Source organism: Oreochromis niloticus, linkage group LG13 (assembly GCF_001858045.2).
Source record: "Oreochromis niloticus isolate F11D_XX linkage group LG13, O_niloticus_UMD_NMBU, whole genome shotgun sequence".
Lineage (NCBI taxonomy): Eukaryota > Metazoa > Chordata > Actinopteri > Cichliformes > Cichlidae > Oreochromis > Oreochromis niloticus.
This window is the reverse complement of record NC_031978.2, coordinates 22977929-22996916: the sequence shown is the minus strand read 5'-3', so window position 1 is coordinate 22996916 and position 18988 is coordinate 22977929. Positions and strand designations below refer to the sequence as shown.

At 38.1% G+C, this 18988-nt stretch overlaps 1 protein-coding gene across 3 annotated transcripts in view; it reads right to left on the bottom strand.

Annotated features, from left to right (window-relative positions):
• tasp1 (taspase, threonine aspartase, 1) overlaps positions 1–18988 on the bottom strand; it is a 31427-nt gene that overhangs the window by 9521 nt on the left and 2918 nt on the right. For all 3 annotated transcript variants that reach the window (XM_019366411.2, XM_013269118.2, XM_025897619.1), the window contains exons 5-12: positions 16691–16811; positions 15910–15994; positions 15754–15833; positions 15486–15592; positions 11380–11499; positions 8519–8597; positions 3816–3926; positions 205–312 (exon numbers count right to left, since the gene is read on the bottom strand). In XM_019366411.2, coding sequence (XP_019221956.1) covers positions 205–312; positions 3816–3926; positions 8519–8597; positions 11380–11499; positions 15486–15592; positions 15754–15833; positions 15910–15994; positions 16691–16811 — 811 coding nt within the window. The remainder of the gene's footprint in view (positions 1–204; positions 313–3815; positions 3927–8518; positions 8598–11379; positions 11500–15485; positions 15593–15753; positions 15834–15909; positions 15995–16690; positions 16812–18988) is intronic.

The window sequence follows — 18988 nt, the reverse complement described above, 5'->3', positions numbered from 1 at the left end:
CTGGACACCAGTGTTGCTACCGTCTGCTTGGATTTAAAGTTTTTATACATGGCTCACAAACCATGTGATGCTGGCAGCTGCCACGAAAAGAGACGGCTTTTGTCAATCCATCTATTTTATTAGCAACCTGTCAATTTAAAGACAGACTTCGACTCTTTCACTGCCATCGCAAGCGGCCAAGTCTTGAAATTATTAACGTCTTACCCAGTATACCCTGAAAGTTTTGAGACGGCTGAGCCTCCACACATCTGCAACATCGCAAGACAATTACTCCCCCCAAAACACGATCTTCACTGGCCAGAAAGGGTGAACCTGGACACAGAGGAAAAACAATACATTTAAGATGATTAAAAATGGCATATGAAAGGTTCTCGTTAATCAATAAAGTCTCATACATTTGTTAGTTTTCCAACCCTAAAACATAAAACTAAGCATAGCATGACATAATTGGGCAATACACAACCTTTGATCTACGAGAAACAAAACTTTCCAATCCAATTCTCCCCCATTTATATCCAAGTTATACAAATTGAAATAATTACATCAGTTTTATCAGGATTTAATGCAGAAATAGTGAATAACAGGTAGGGTCATTTTAACTCTTCATACTGTATGTACTGTTATAACACAAGGTTTCATTTTAAGATCTAAATAATGCTGAAATATGTTTCAGCTGACTTTAATAACGCATAAAGAAAGGGCCGTTCTTGCTCCCTGACTAAATTCCAGGAGAGACAAACTTCAATGAGGTGTTGTGTATACAGAAAAACTTGGACGCGGCCATTAGCCTAGCGCAATAAAAGAAGAAAGGGCTCGGTTTGGAAAAAAACAATCTATAAACAGCTATAGCATGACTTGAAATGTCTCAACACAGCAATGAGCAAAAGGAAAACAGGACCATTTGGTGCAACTGATATAAATATTGTTGTGTCTGCATACCATTGTTCTTTTGTTGCATTTCACTCAGATTTTGGTTCCATGTCGTAATGTTCCCTTCACTCTATAAAACACTTTGTGTGTGTGTGTGTGTGTGTGTAGCTTGGACAGCGTCCACACACAAAAACAGATATTTGTTCTACATTTTAAAAAAGACAAAATATTCCATGAAAAACTCTTTTCCATTATTTAGCCTGCAGCAAGAATTTAACAATAAATAAACAGAAATGAACATTTTTGAAATATCACCCCATTTGATGTGTAATTGGCAGGTGTATCTATGGCACTACAATCTTTTATTAGCATTAAGCAAAAATATTTTTTTAAAGTGTTTAAAAAAATGCATTCTGTAGACCACCGGACCGGTACCGGGGACCACTGGGGACCACTGGGGATTGGGGACCACTGCTATAGACTGAATCACCTGACATTGCCGTGTTCTATCTATGATTGTGAGCTACCATCATGTTTTAAATACGACTGTAAAACACTCACTCTCCCTTTTCTGACACCTCATACGCCGAATCAGAAATGTAACATTTGGATCATTCATAAGACCTGTTATCACTGATTTTCAGTCCACTTCTTTCAGATTTTCAGTTTTTCTCCCCGTTTCCCTTCATTAAGAATGGCTTCTTGACAACCACCCTTCCACTGAGACGATTTCTGATGAGGCTTTGGTGAACAGTAGATGGATCAGCTGTTAGTCAGATGTATCCCTCAGGTCCTGTCTCAGGTCTGTGCTGGATTTTTTTCCCGTTTCTTAAGGGCAAGACTTTCAGATGCTGTTTGTTTGGTACAGATACTATTTTTTTCAGACCTGCCACTTCTTTTGTCCCCCACTTGACGAGTTTCATCAAAATCTTTAACGGCACACTGCACACCACACTGAGATATGGCAAGGTTTTGGTATATAACTCTTTGGAAATTACCTTTTTGGTACAAAAATACTTTTTATCCCTGTCAAACTGTGTTAGATTTGGGATTTTGCATCTATTCAGCTAAAGAAATGGGAACAAATGATGTGTTTTTGCCCAAAAATACTATTTAAAATTGCTCATCCCTTGATAACTTCAGTGGGTCAACAAACAAACAAAACATTCCTCTGAAAATGGTCACGTACAAGAACGAAGTAAGTGAAAAATCAGCAAATGTCAAACAGAAAACTGAAAAACCTTCAGAAAGCCCGGAGAACTACTCAAGATCACTTTTAAAAGACCGTCTGGCTGTTGAAAGAAAAATGTCAAGAAATAATTGTTTGCTTCCAAGGATTTTTATACCATACATCAACATATTAATATTGCTCCAGGACTAAATAGTAAGTGATGAATAATGTTCTGGTGATCTCAAAGCTAGAGGATGAAGAATGAACCTTAACCAGGCAACATTTAAAAACTGCAAAAAAATGCAAATCAAAATCAAACCGCAGTGTCCAGGGCCAAAGTCCTGTTTGATCCATTTATCCAACAGGAACATGCTGAGTTTGTCAGTCTTTATACTCGTTGTCCCACTGCTGGATAAATCTCATTTTAGTATTTGACACAAACCTATGACATCCTAACAATGCATCGGGTAAATTGCAATGACTGTACAGAATATCTGTGAAGGTTCTCAGTCATCCAGGTCATCGTAGTCAAAGGAGTTTGCAAAGAAAAGCGTCTGGACTTCTTTGAGTTGCTTGAAGACGTTTCACCTCTCATCCGAGAAGCTTCTTCGGTTCTAAGGTCAAATGGCCGAGAGTCCCAGATTTAAACCCAGTGGGAGTATCCCCCCAAGGAGGGACAAAGGACCCCCTGGTGATCCTCTAATCACATGCGCCAAGGTGTGAAAGTGGGTGTGGGACCTAATCAGCCAGGGTTTCGGGTGAGCTCATTGTGAAACCTGGCCCCACCCTATCATGTGATTTCCTGAGGTCAGATGGCCCAGGATGTGAGTGGGCGTTAAGGCGTCTGGGGAGGGAACTCAAAACTGGATTATAGATGGCAGACAGTTGGTGTCGTAAACCACCGCCTCTGTTCAAAGATGTTCGCTCACAGTGGACATAGATGGCCTCTTTCACTCCTCTTTCAAACCTCGGTTGGGACTCTCGGCCATTTGACCTTAGAACCGAAGAAGCTTCTCGGATGAGAGGTGAAACGTCTTCAAGCAACTCAAAGAAGTCCAGATGCTTTTCTTTGCAAACTCCTTTGACTGTACAGAAGCAACATTAATATGACGTTGCAGGAATATTAATAACATAATAACATTCCTGTCTCATTTCTACTGTTAACATGGATTCAAAGACAGGATTTGTGCAGCTTTGTTTGAATAAATGTGAATTTCGAGAGGAAACGACAGAAGAATTAACTCCAAACTTTCATTCAGTCCTCGGTGTTACAGATATCCACGACAAAGCCAAATTGAGACGGACTTCTAAAGGAGGCCAGAACAAGGCAGAAACCACCACATGTTTCCACATGTCCTTTTTCCCTCTGCTCTGAAGTATCCCAGTGGTCATTCACGGGCACAGCAAACACGGTTAACAAGGCTTTCAAAAACTGACCACTTCTGAGAATAAGTCAAAAAACAAAAAAAAAAGCTCTTCATATAAACCTATAAACTTTCAACAAAACAAGCATGTCTTCCAAAATTATCTGTGGCGTTCAGCTATGATGTGTGCAACATTTAAAGGCCCTTTTTAAACAGTGAAAAGGAACCATAAATCAAAAGCTGTCTCTGATTCTATAATTTCCAACATTTCCAGTTGTTCTCTCATGCCTTATGTTATGCAACATCTGTTTGTATAATTCTCTCCACGTGTTTCTCACAAACACGTTCTTGGCTGACAAATCTGTGTGTATGGAAAAGAGCGGTAATCAGGCTACATGTGTGTGACTCACTGATGAACTTGTTTTGCATAGCCTCCAGCAGGGCTTGGTGGGCATCTTCAGACTGCATGGCAGCAGAGCATTCCCGTGCCAGCATGGTGCGAATCAGATGCTCCCCGCAGCCTGGCAAAAGACACAAAATGACACACATAATAAACTGAGTTAACTTTTAGAGACTTGTGGCATATCTAGACTAAACAATTTCCTCTCAAATCCAAAGCACGTGAAAGTCTTAGTTTTAAAACTTGTAAAAAATTATTTATTTATGGTGGTAAATGCACTGTGATGGTTCTCATCTCATCATTCAGGCGGTTAGTATGGACAAACTTTCTCTGATTAGCATCATAATACGATGCTTTGATATTTAAGCCTTGTTAAAAATATATCTGGTTATTAGGTATATAATGGAAGTTATTCTAAAAATCAAAGTGATAAGTTTTTGTTTATTTAGTTCAAATAAAAATAAAAATGATAATGCAATCATTTGGCATATTCTCACAAGTGTAATTAGGCAGTTTTTATTTCAGGTAATACTGAAATCGCTTCCAAAGTACAGCTGCCTTGCTCAAGGGTACACTGACAGTGATTACAAAGAGAAGGTTTTTGTTTCAGTTTTCCCTGCCTTGATCCCAGCTGGTTTTGGAGCTTTAAAACTGCCAAACACCCAGTATTAATTCCCCCTCTGTAAATCCTGTGCTGTAGCTGGCCCTCGGCACAACTGCAGGGTGTGCAGAGAGCCATACTTCTATCGTCATTACACATTTACACATCATTTTTATTTAAACAGGTTCAGAATTTCCATGTTACTGTAATATGCATTTTTAGAAACAAGATTTTCCAAGTTTGTCTAAGGAAAAGAAACTATTTTTGATCAGATCACTGTTTAATATTTATAAAAGCAGTGTAGTGACTGCATGTACAACTAAATAGAAAAAATAATAATAATTTTAAAGTACACAGAAATAAAACTGCAGTATAGAGGGTGTTTGCTAGAAGAAAAACCTAACCCTGCTAGCTCCAATTGATTGTGGTAGCCACCTGAATCTGTCTGATGTGCTTCCTTCATGGTGCATGCGGTAAATAGTCCAAGGAGAGAAACAAAGCATTTTGTTAAGAATTCAGGGAAACCAGGAACCATAAAAGCATGGGCAGCCTGCTCAGTCTCTCACATTACCTTCGACCACTTCCAAGTCAAAACATAGCAGGTGTGCCTTTTTATATCAGAGATAATATGCTACTTATTCCTTAAAGGGCAAACATTAAATCCAATGTATTGCTGTTTTTAAGGAAAAGACAGTTGCTGAATGCAAACTGCATGCTTACAATACAGCCTTTCTCACATGTAAAGTTTGCACGTACTGGGGAACAAGACAAGAAATCTTAAATTGTAAACAAAACACATCTGGCAAAGGCTCCTGTGAAAACCCATAAAGACTGAAGAATATGGCCTCATTGTTTCTGTAAACACAAATGAAGGCCCCATAAAAAACAGGTAACTACAACAGAACTGAATGCAGGTCAGTAACTGTGGAGAACAAACGCCCGGAGCAATTTGAAGTCCTTTTTTTAAGGCAAGTAGAAAACTGTATTGGCAAAGTGCTGTGCCTTTTGTGCTGTGTTTACCATAAACCCCCCCCCCCCCGAGTCTAAAGGGAACTGGATATTGTGGCAGCGCAAACGCAGTTGAATTACAACGACAGAAAAAAACCTAAAGCAGCAACTCGCCAGGAAAAAAACCCCAAAGAGACCAACAAATGTGGACACAGTATGTGACAGCCGACAGCGTCACGAGTAAACAGTAAACTTTGTGAGTTGTTGTCTCGCTGGCCACAGCAAAGTAAAGGCCAGATGAAGCAATAAAACAAAGGCACACATGAGCCGCATATTACAACACTGACTACAGTGGAAGAGGTGGGAAGGAGAGAGGGCGGGTGCGTGGACGGGCAATGTGTTGGTGTAGTGGAGGGAAGAAAGGGACATTCGGGGTGAGGATCACACTCCTTGTGTCAGAATGGAAATGATTCTTTCTGTTTCTTTTTGATGGAAACATCTTTCATGTTAGGAAATGAAAGACAGGTGTTGTACTGGAGCACACATTATGCTCTCTGAACCCATACGGCTCGCTCCTTTTTTTCACTAACTTCAAAGACAAAGCCACAATATAGGAAGACAGGGTGAGAATGCACACAGCGCAAATATCAAACATACAGCCTACACTTGATCTTCTTGGATAATTAATGAACAACAGACCACTACCACAACAGTTGTCATATACTGCTTGTTTAATGTACGAAATGCTGAACAGAGCTACCGAAATGTATCCGGCCTATCACCTTTAACCTACAGACGACAAGCAAATTTCAGATCCTCACCAAACCAGACTGCATGAAAAAGCATAAAGTCCTTAGCATGTCTTAAAATGAGTTAAATACACTTTCAGATGAACAACAACACATGAAACTTGTAAAATGTCTTTATTCATTTAACAAAAATGACGCCAAAAGCATTTGTGAAAAACTAAGTAAATTGTTACTGCTTCCATAGGAATTAAGGGAGTGTGACACCTCTATAAAAGCAAAGGTTTTGGTAGTTTGCTGGTCTGGAGCATTCAGGTGCATGTTAGCTCAGTGCCAAGGAGGAAAGACATCAGCCATTATCTTAGAGAAGCAGCTGTTGCCATTTCCAAACAATTTAAAGTCCATCATTCTACAGTGAGAAAGTTTATTCACAAGTGGAAAACATTTGTGCCGATCTTCCCAGCAAATTTACCCCAAAGTCAAAACAAACTGCAAAAAACCCCAATGAAGCTACATCTCAGACTCTACAGGCCTCGGTTAGCATATTAAATGTTAAAGTTCACGGCAATAAAATTAGGAAAAAAGCTGAACAAGAGCGGCTTTGGAGAAGAAAGTCTCTTCTCTCTAAAAAAAAACATGGCAGCACAGTTTAGGTCTGCAGAGTTGCATCTGAACAAAGACTCCTGGAACGATGTTCTTTGGACAGAATGAGACCAAGACGTCTGGACTTAATGCACAGCACCACATTTAGCAATAACCAAACGACGGTTATGATTTTGGCTATTTGCAGTCTTTGAGTCAACCATGAACTCTTCTGTATATCAAAGTATCTGGAGTCAAAGTGAGGCCATCTGTCCAACAGCTAAAACTTAACCCAAATCAGATATTGTGAGAAAACAGTGATTCCAAACACAGCAGCAAAAATCTACAACAGAATGGCTGAAAAAGAAAAGAATCAAGATGTTGCAATGGACCAGTCAAAGTCTGAACCTCAACCTGAATTAAATACTTAAAAAAACAGTGGGAATGTCTGAAAACCGTAATGAAACAACACTGACAAGAAAAGTGGCCAAAATTATTTCTACAATGATAAGAGACACTGATTAAAACAAACACAAAATGATTACTTATAAGTTATTGCTGCTAAAGGTGGTTCTACAAGACACCAAATCATTTTGTGTGCATGTGTTTTTCACACACTGTTTCTGCATTTTGGCTCCATTTTTGTTAAATAAAAAATGACCCTGTGAGTGTATGTCATGTTTGCATTTTATTTGATGATGTATTTAAATAATTTTAGACCTGATAACCTGATAATGACCAAATGATTTTTTTTAATTATATGCTGATAGAGAAAGCCTTGCAACCTCGAAAGAGCATTCATTTTCACATGACTGTTTGCGCCAACAAAAACCACAAGACAGCTAATAATTTAAGTGATTTACTCTGATTTTTTTATGGTGAAATGTTCCAGATAACTGCAGAACTATCTTAGATTTTAGGTCTTTTAGACAGCAGAAAGCATATTAGGCCATCCTGAACTACAATAATGATGTCAAGTAAAAGTCCTGTCCAGTGCTGCTCGACCACATAAGCACATTTTTGGAAACAAGAAGGTTGTGTATATGTTGCAACTTGTTTTCAAAATGGAAGGGTGGTCCTTAAAGGGAAAAATATCACGGCCCAAATAACTGTATTGCTTCAAGCCCTGAAAAGACACAGGGTTCATGATTAGGGATATATTAAAGTCAGCTTTAACTATCCTAAATAATGCTGTGTCAGGTGTTTGTAATGCCAAGTGTGGATCTTTGTTTTTTTTTTTGTTTGTTTGTTTGTCTGTTTGTTTGTTTGTTTTTTGGGGGGGGGGGGGGGGGGGTTGCATTTGTTTTTAGTTTTATTTAGATTTTTATATTATATATGTACTGTAAGTAAAAGCTTGCAGTACATGAAATGCAAAAGTTGATACTTGATTTAACTGCCAACTATTATACCAGTCAAGTTATGATCCGCATCTGGACAAGTACACTTTACAAATTCACCATTTTAACACTGCAATGCCCTACCAGCAGCTCTCCTTCAATCATATCTACAACAGGTGTCCCATGTCACAAGTCACTGGAAATCCAAAGAGCTCTGCAATGCACCTGGCGTGCAGCTGACTAACACAGAGTAGAGAAAGATGACTCAATCAGTTGAGGAAGTGACTGATGAGAAATCACTCAGCGGAAACAGTTGGAGGTCATCGGAAAGTATTATCAGGCTTTTTGAAGCCTGACTCGCTCGGACTGATTCATATCATCCTCAACAACAAAAGAGAGGCTAGTAGTGAACCCAAATTATTGATTTTTTTCAGAGTGGAAACAAACACACACATACACACAACTGTAAAAGTAGTTTACAGAGAATGTGCTGGTATACCTGAGGTACTCACTGCTGTAGAGTAAGAGTTCATATTACAGGCATTTTCAGCCCAGCAGCCACATCCATAGTGAGCAGCCTGAGAAATTAAAGACAAAAAAGACATTTTAGATTAAAAGGATTATTGCTTTTGCCTTGAAATAAGTAGAATAATCTCTTAAAGAGTAACTTTAAGTGCATCAAAATCCTTAAAGACTATAGTCTGGTTGGTTATAGCAGACTTATTTATATTTGCACATCTTTAACTGAAGCAGCATGCCAGGCTTTCTAGCTCTATTGCTCTGAGCTTCAGGTTTTCCTAACACTACAAGTGATAATTAGGTTGAGGCAGTAAATCCCACTGATTCATTCATTCTGTTCAGCCTCAACTGCTACATGGCTGTTTTTTCCCGTAAAGCTGCTTTTAATAGAAAATGACAACTTCCTTTATTTCCTCGAAGTAAAAGTTCTTCTTCAAAGAAAAGTTCTGAATTAACATTAAAAGTAGATCCCAGACCACTAGTTATTATTTTTGACCATCTCCATTAAAAAAGTAACATTTCAGCTCTGTTAATTACAGCCAGCAATGGGAGAAATAAAAGAAAGGGAACCAAACTCTGGGGGTCTTTACTGGTAACCGCTGCTTCCTGAAAAAGTCCAATCTGCTGCCCTTAACCCTTCATAAGGTGCACTGATCAGTTAGACTTCTGGCCACTAGAGGGGATCAAAACTCATGTAACACACAACCCTGGCACACTGTTTTCCTCCTATGATTTTAGTGGATAGTGAGTTAACAAAGAACATACTGCAGACGTGCCACCTCTCTACTGATAACACATTTCTGGTCAAGTCTAAAAGGCCTCAAAAAGTCTTCACCTGCATCACAGAACATATGCACTCCCATCAGTTCATAGTGACGCCAAAATGGCAGCCCAGGGTGATTTTTTTGCACTCCAACTCTATCCTTTTTGGCTTCCCTCCAAAAGCTGGGTAATTTTAAAGAGCATTTCCTTAATGGTTGCTGAGCTTTCAGTTTCATTATACCCGGATTCCCCTCCAACTATGGGGTTGGAATCTAATACAAAAACTAATACACAATTCATTTTTAGCTCTGCTTTGGTCCCCACCAAAGTTGCCAAAAAACATCTGTGTTTAGCGGTTGGAATTTTTTTTTTTTTTTTTTTAAACTGGAGTTTTTACAAATTTCTTAACAGCTTGCAGAAAATTTGAAGCAAAAATGACACTTTTTTTCAAGCAACACTGTTCTTCAGACAAAAAAATACATAGGCATGGAAAATTGACTGATTACAAAAAAATTAAACAAAAGCTGCAGGAAGCTCTTGAAACACAGTGATGTCGAAAAGAGGAAAAAACATCTATATGTTCACTGGCAAAACTGTAGTATTGCTCTGTTGTTGTTTTTGGACAATTAAGAACGGACCACTGGGAATAACGTGACCTAGGTAGAGAAAAACAAAGAGTGAGTTTTTTTTGGCCACAGTCAGAGGAGACATGTTCAGCACAGAGCAAAGACAGACTTTCAAAAAGAAGAACTGCATGGCAGCTGTAAAACATCGTGGTGCGAATGTGCTTTGATGCCCTTGGGACTGGACAGCTTGCAGGCATCGGTTTTACTATAAACCAGCATCGTATCAAAGAGTGCTTGAAGAAAATGTGAGGCCATCTGTTCAAAAGTTGAAGTTAAAGCAAAGCTGGCTCTTCTAACAGAATAATGATCATAAGGGGTCTAACAGATCCACTGAGAAATGGGTCAAAAAGAAGAAATAGAAGGCTATGCAATCACCATCAAAGTCCAGATTTGAATCCCAATGAATTATGAATTGGATGATTTTAAACAGGCACTACATGCAAAAAATAAATAAATATTTTTTTAAAAACAAACAATAAAAACAAAATCTCTTCCAACTAAATGTTGAAAAAATTTGGTGGTAAAATTACTTAAAACAATATCAATGACCAGTGGACATTTATGGAGAATTGAAGGAGGCACACTAGCTTTGAGACCAAGATTTACCCCTCCCCGGACGAATGTTACATTTATTGATTTTTCAGCTTTTCAGCCTTTTTTTATATTAGTATATCACCTTTATTTGAAGAAAAGAAGTCTGTATTAAAGAAAAGGAAAATGTTTGCCTGTTAAAATCAAACATGCATACGTCCACCATCCATTCTCTCCTGCTTAGCCTTGTCAGGGTCACAATGGGGGGTCTGGAGCCCATCCCAGCTACCATACGGTGAGAGGCAGGTTACACCCTGTACAGGTTGCCAGTCTGTCGCAGGGCTAACACAAGAGACAGACAACTATTCACACTCACATTCACACCTATGGACAATTTAGAAACACCAATTAAGCTAACCCCACTAACTACATGTCTTTGGGAGGAAGCCCGAGTACCCGGACAGAACCCACGTAAACACGGGGAGAACATGCAAACTAAAAACAAACATTTCCAATAGATTTACTGACTTTCCACACATGAAACTGAAATTATCCCCAAGCCAGAGGCCCATAATTTGGAGCAAAAAAAAAAAAAATCTCCCTCTTTTAGACGGCGATAATTTGGGTAGGGACAGACATCTTTTGAGCTTCAATTACAGGCAGCAGCATAACATTAGCATTAAACGCAAACAGCATGTAGGTGCACAGCGCACTTATTTTGTTCTCTAAATAGAGCCCTGTATGCACCACATAGAAATGATATCTCACAATGTTGAAATATTTCACTACATAAGAAATGATGTCAATAGTAATAACTGCATCAAATATAATTTTAGTTACAATTTAATTTAGTTACATTAAACGTTTATTTAAAGAAGTTATCTGGACAAAGATATTGTAATAAAGGAAAGGGCCTCATTACCTGGCCAACCCTGCCGGGATGTTTCATAGCCAAACCTCCACTGGACACTGCTGCAGCTACATTCCCCTCCAGGTCCACAACAACAGCTCCAACTGTGTCCAGGCACCCTGAGCCATTTTCCTATATGACAGTAAAAGAAGAGTCACAAGAACTGCAAAAAAGGAACTAAGAAATTCAAAAGGACATCTTCAAATGACAATTTTAAGTAATTATATTTGGCAACAAAAAAACCATCACTTTCTGAACTTGAGATGTTAACTTTTGACTAACAATCACACTAGTAGGTGAAGGAACCTCTGTATGCATCTGTTTGCTTGTACCGTCCTCACAACTATTCATTAATTCGCACCTCTTAAGTCCAGTCCTGAAGATGTGACAGTGTCAATGAGCTGTTCTCCTATTTTTGTTAAAAACTGTTTTCTATTAGGCTTTTTTAACCACCATTTCAGTAAATATTAGCACCTTGCAATAACGTGTTTGTAGGGCACGGCATAAAATGACCTAGGCTACACTTCCCTGCACATGTTGTGTTATCCACCAACCCTCGTAAACCAACAAGCGTTTAAAAAGCAAATCAACAAATTTTTGCACCGCAGTAAAAGAATTTATAGAAAAAAAATGAAAATGGAATATCGCTACACTGTGCATGCTGGCAATTGTGCTAAACTCAAAGTAAATGCTATCTTTAGTGTGTAACAGCTGTCCCCTTGTCTACTTTAAAAGGGAACTGACTCCAAAATTAAGACAGCACTGCATGAAAATATGAACCACTCTTTCTTGCTCTTCACATTTCATTAAGACGTGCTGCTGTAATTCCAATCGTCTGTTTTCTTCCTTGATTGCAGTTTGCTTTGGAAGTGACTTCCTTGTGAACCATCATGAGTCAGACTGCATGATAAATGAACTTCTACAGGGTAAATGTGCAAACTGGCATTATTACACATGATCACAACCCGGCTTTTACCAGAAACTGAAGATCTTGATTACACCTTGGACTAAAAAGACAACAGTTAAAAAAAACAAAAAAACAAAACAATGGATCAGCTTGTCTCCTCTGCTTTCAGCTCTCCTAAATTGCCCCTGGGACCTGAGCTCCAGAGGCCAAAAAGATCCAGGGCCAGCTATTTTCAAATGTTACAGACACCATCCTGTCATACATGATCAGTGTATTTAAACCCCACAGTAAATGACGACTGTAAAACCTGTGAACATCTTTGGAAAAATAACACTTAATCTCGCCATGAGGACACAGGTACCAACCCTGGAAAGATTTTACTGGCTGGCAAAAAGACAAAGCCATAAAGAAAAGGCCTTGCATGTAAATTAAAACCAGGCTGCAATAACATTCTTTGTTGAGATCCCTCTCTCATAAGTCATTCTTGATACATAATGTTATTTCCTATTAGCTGATTTTACATGTCAGTGGCAGAGGAAACATTAAAGATGAGGTAAAGTATATTAAAATTCTCAACATGAACCGTCCCCATCAGAGTACAAGCTATTTCCAGATCAGCTTTAACTGCACCAAATGGCCACTTATTAATCTTAAGTGTTTGCCATATGTAAGTTTTAAATAAACATATAGCAGACAGATGAAAACTGGGTGACTCAATCTTTTAACTCTAATTAAGCAAACTAGCTATTTGACATAAAAATCAATCACCGAATCAAACCTCATTTGATCACGGCTAAGTCAACAAACAGCTGGTCCTAGATGTTAGTCTTTCATTTAATGGATATATCGTTAATAAAGACGATTGATGTAACTGAACTAAATAAACCACAATAGAATTCAAAAACAGATCCAATGAAGCAAATCAGGCTGTGTCTGTTTACACGTTTTACTCCATTTAACACAAATCACATCTGAACCAAGATAAACTTTCCCACCCTCTTCTGTGCTGCTTCCTCTGCTCGTGAGTTTGGAGCAGAGGGAGTTTGCGTTTCAGCTCATCATGAGGCCACCCTTCAGCTGTGCTCCTCAGAGCCCTGAAAGTCAGCACTAACTCTCAACAATCTTTCCTGGAAATGTCCACACAGCTGTCTCGTAATGCAATTGTCTTTGATGCCCTGGGAAGAACATGAGAACTGACAAAATGTATCTTTGTGTCTTGGTTGTAAAGCTCCAAGTTCCCCTTTGTTTTTTGTTTAAAAAAAAGAAGAAGAAGAAAAATCGCCATGGCTTGTGTTTGTAAGTGATTGTATCAATATTTTCAAGCCATTCCATGACTTTCCTTTTTAACTCTGTTTGATGGGATGCAGTGAATTGGATGTTTCCCCCTTTTACTGCTTTTGTGAATTGAAATTAAAATAAATATAATTCAGCTTTTTTAAACAAGGTTTTTTTTTATTTAAAAACATGCCTTTTAACTATCTTCAAATTTACTCCAATCTTCTTTGCAAGTTCTGTCAGGCATGAACAGCCCTTTTCAAAAACAGCCACAAATTCCCTATCGGACTGAAATCTAAGCTTTGACTCGGACGCCCCGCAACATTCGCTTTGTCTTTAAATCACTTCCATGTAGCTTTCGCAGTGTGCTTCAAGTGACTGACTTGGTGAGAAACAGATCTTCTGCAAAGTAGTAGTTCTCTTGCAGACTGAGTCTGAATGTCCTCCAGGATTTCACTTTTATCCTCGACCTTTAGAAGCCTTCCAGGGCCTGCTGCCGAGAAGCATCCCCACATCATGATGCTTCACGATGGGGTGGCGTGTTTGCAGACATGTGTGGTGTTTGGTGTCTGCCAAACACAGCATCGAGTCTGATGCCCACAAAACTCTTTTTTAGACAACCACTTATGTTCTTCCACTTGACCTTTGAGTCTCCCACATGCCTTTGGGTAAACTTTAATTCAGACTGGCTTTGTTTGTGCTGCTGTCCCATTAGAACCTAGGCAACAGGTTCAGAGCAGTCACAGGTGTCTTGGTGGCATCTCACATTTGTCTCCTCCTTGTTAATAAGTTTATGACAACACATGCCATATATCTGAACTCCTAGCATTTTCTCAGAGCTGCTTGGAGTGTTTTATTTTCATGGTGTTATTGTAGCCAGGAATGCCAATTAACTCATGCCCGGACTGTCCAGATACAGATGTCTATATACTACAATCACATGAGACACATTCACTGTACTCAGGTTACCTCCATTTAACTAATTGTGAGACTGCTAGCACCAACTGGCTGGATCTCAGTTGAAATAAGTCAGTCACTTTAAAGGGGGTGAAAATATTCAGTTATTTTACGTCATGTGTTTTTAATAAATTAAAGAGGTTTTTTTGTAAATTCTCATAAAAATCAAAAAAGCCAAATTATAATGACCATTATTCTTTTTTAAAAAAGGAACAAAAGGGGGAAAATCTAAAGAGGTAAACAGCTTTTATAGGAACTGTATATCTTAATGCATAACGTTTAATAACCTGAGTTTCTGATCACATCAATCACCACCAAAAACACAGACCAAGTGGAGTCGTCATATGTGGAGTCATGCTGATTTAAGACTCATACTTTCTGCTGATATAATAATCACATGCACTTTTTCTTGTCGTTTCTGCCCTTTCTAACCTTTGCTAGTCTGAAGTTTTGGGTTTATCACATTAAGTTTCTTTCCAGCACACAGTCCGAGTACTGCTTGCTTTGTTCAATACTACAAACAGTTCCAAGTATATTGATTAGATGTTGCCTTTATAAGTTTATTTTCCAGCTCTATCTGCTACATTTTAAAAAAATGTCTTATAAAATGACTTATTCAGAAGAAATTTGGTGGATATGTGGCTGTTATCCCACTTTTGAAAGCTTCTATTTTGTTAAACTACTACTTTTCTCTTACTTTGCCTTCTGTTCCTTCCTGCCAAGCACTTTGAAACTGTTAGTGCTAAAGTCTGTATAACCTTGTTATTATAATGAATGCTACTTGTTCAGAGCATTTTGTTTGACATAAATGGTAAAACAGTCAAATCTGTGGAATGAAGAAAAGACAATTTGATTGCTGAGAGAAAAACTACCTGAATAACAGCAGACTATCCATTCTGACTGTTAGAATGGATATAACACAGCTGAGAAAGAATATACTTACTACTGTTAAAATCTTAACTGACAACATATCACTCACATTTTCACTTGATTGTCGTCTTTTCTTTGTCTGATTATGTCCTGTGTCCATTTTCTCTGCCAGCTCCATCTTTCGCTTGTTCCTCTTGTATGCAGATAAACTGAACTCTGGGTGTGACAAAATAGGGTTTTTTTGCCTGCATCCACAGAAATATCACCATGTTTTTCTAGATATTTTTAAATGAAAGTATTTCGGGGTCACTTTTACAACTGCGGTTAATTCACGTCTTGGATAATTTATGTTTGCGAATCAGTGCAAAAGTACTCACTGGTGGCCATTTTATCTGAAGGGCATGGCGGTATTCCATGGCTGACAGCCCAATCATGTGCTCCCCGCCCCACTAAAAAGCTGAGAAAACAACAATTAAATTAGGGGTGGACACCATCACATTAACGCAAAGTTATTCATTAACCGCAATAATCACCAGGGTGGTATTCTGCCAGCTGAAAGTTTCCCTTTCTGTGCTTCACTCAGCAGACGGTTTGCAACCATTACTGGGTTCCTTATACCTGAAAGAAGAAGAATTATTACAGGGCTTGCAGTTCACAGTAAGTGACGGTATTACTGTGTGAAGAAATCAAGACACCATGACCCTTGAGGCAAATCAATAAAAAGACTAAATAGATTAGAAGATGAATATATACATTTTTACTTTGTAACATATTTTTGTTTTTGTTAGTAATTGTCACACATGTAGAGCTTTGAATTCTGAATCTCTTTCAGCCTATTTAAACTCATTTTTCAGAATCCTGAGACTTTATGAAAAGCACATGTTGGCTAGCTAAGCCAAATGCTTAACACCATGCAGACCTGGCTAAAAAAAACAAAACAATCTGTTGTATTTTGGACTGCATGGTAAGTGTCAGTTTTCACACCTTATCTGTTGTTTGGAGTTCTTGCATAAACAGAAAAAAAGAAAAAAAAAGCATTTGCTGAAAGCCTTAAAGAAAAACACAGAATACAGTGATTGTATTAACATTTACATATTAAAAACACTTCCTGGTTGTCCTTCATCTAAAAACAATTAGGTGATCCCACACTGGAATGATTAATGGTGCCAGCTGTTTTTAAATAGTAGAAAAGTCTGTCAGGAAAATATGACCTAAATTCTTGTCTTACTGTCAATATGTCCAGGTGACTGAAGTGCATGTAGCACAATAATGTATGAGTATTATGCAAGTATCACCACACATGTAGTAACTCACCACTAAGAGCTCCTACGGCGCCAAAATGCAGAGACTTTCCATCCATGATACTTGCATCACACTCAATTTCCCCGGACAAATTAAGGTTGGAGCCCATGCCAGCATTTGTAAAAGGAGAGTCCTGAGGACAATTAAAAGAACAGAGTCCAGAATAAGACAGTGCCTGTCATGAACCATGTTGTCAGTGTTAATATGATGAAGGAAAAACATTTTTTTTTTTTTTTTAACCACAAAAGAAAGCTTCATTCTTTGTTTTTTTTATGATCTTCAGTTGGTCATGGTAAGTCTATGTCACTTTGTCAAATCGTTCAGATTCAGCATGTTTACCACAGAGAAGGTTAGGCAACAACACTTACAAACACACGGATACTTTCAAAACAGATCTACTAAAGGAAAACCGCTACAATGATCAACCAAAAACCAACAATCAAAAAAAGATAATTAGCACCACTTTGAGTGTTATGAACCAAAAACCGCTGTTGTGAAACTTCTTTCTGTAACACAATAGCAATCAGACCCTGGAACACGCACACTGTTATTACTCTGCTGACTGTACATTTTGTGAAATTCTGGGGAAATGACAATGATAACGATTTTAAGACGCAAACAGTGAAAGCAAACCCCCGTATTTTTTCATACCATCCAATTATGATATTTGTTTTTGAGGCCAATTCAGTGATTTCATTCTAGATTTAGTTCTTAACTGCCTGCTTTCTAAGGAATTTCTCATGTATTCAGATTCGCAAACACAGAAGGGTACGTCTATCTCAGCTAGCACGGAGAACTTGCAAAAAAAAAATTTTTAAATCAGAAAATAACAAGTATGTAATGTGAAATATGGACACATCAAGAGGAAAGTGCTTCATTAAGAGTCAGCTCATTTGGCCAAAGGACTGATGAGCTTATGCCGTGGCAAGATGGCCATTATCAATCTTTCTATTCACAATTCACAAGAATCGCTACTCCTTTTACAGTATTGGTCAGAACTTGCACACAGTGGGTCTTCATCCAAACTGTACTTGAGGTTAAGTCCAGCAATTTGTAACTGCTGTTTCTGTCTTATGATGCACAGAAACTCTCCAGATAAACCATTCCTTTGCAAATGATCAGTTAACTGTTTGACAACTGCTCTTTCAAGACTTTTTTAAATAAAAGGAAGGTTAGAAAGCAGCCTATAATTTGCTAAGAGAGCTAAAGTAATAACTTCAACTATTGTTGCCTTAAAAGTCTATAGTTCAGTTCATAAATATGTTTATTCCAGACAGGCTGTGCTCAATTTTTAGAGTACGTTTAACAAATAAATAATGCAAAATAAAAATACAGTTTTTAATATTTTGCCAATTAATCAAAAAAAGTCAGTATAGTTTGTGTAGCCACACTTCATTTCTATAGAGTAGCTGCTCTGAGCCTTAAAAGCACTCACTCTGTAAGACTCTCTTTCACTGAAGCTGCAATCAAAGGCTTTCAAATGGATTTGAGAAAGGCCCAAAAGACCATTATTTGAATGCATATAATGTATATTTATTAAGCTATATACCATTCTGCTTATTTTAGCTTTCTGTTTTACTTCTTTAAAAAAAAGCTTTTCTCCAAGTATATCTTAACTTCATCTTAATGGAGGATTGCCATAGCCAGCAAAGATTATGGTCATCTTGAATAATGCAAACTTGTATTACTGTTTAAAGAAAGTATTATCCAGACACTGGCAGTAAGACTGGGGGTTTTATTTTTAGTCCCTATTCAACACGAAAAGGTCCAATTAGCTCATCCTCAATGGTAGCAGTTCATACCAGCACACTTTATGCTTTAAAGTGCTGCCCTGCGCCTATTAGTGATCCAAGCTAGAGCCCATCCGTCTGGCTCATCAAGACTCACTTTCTTGCCATCTGACCATAAAATCTTTTAAAAGAAAATCTGTCGTTGGGTATTTCTTGGCCAGATCTTACTAGTGTACTTTAAGTTACGAAATTTATTTAGTGGCAGTTGTGTTTCACCCTTCTTTCTTTGGCCACGTCTCCAAACACTAGAAACTTTGTACTTTCTCAACACTCCAGGGAGATTATATTTCAAGAGTATGGTGGCAGTCAAATAGGTTCCCAGTGGACTTATTTAAAATTTGTCTTCTCCTTCCATTTTCTTGACACTGTTGTTAGTCTCAATAAGCATTTATTTGTGCAGTAAATAGTCAATCAATAGTCTGACTATTTCAAGAACCTGAAAGGCAAAGGATTCCAGTGATCTGGGATTTCAAAATTAACTTGTTTGTAAGATGTATCTGGGGGATAAAAAACTTGTAGA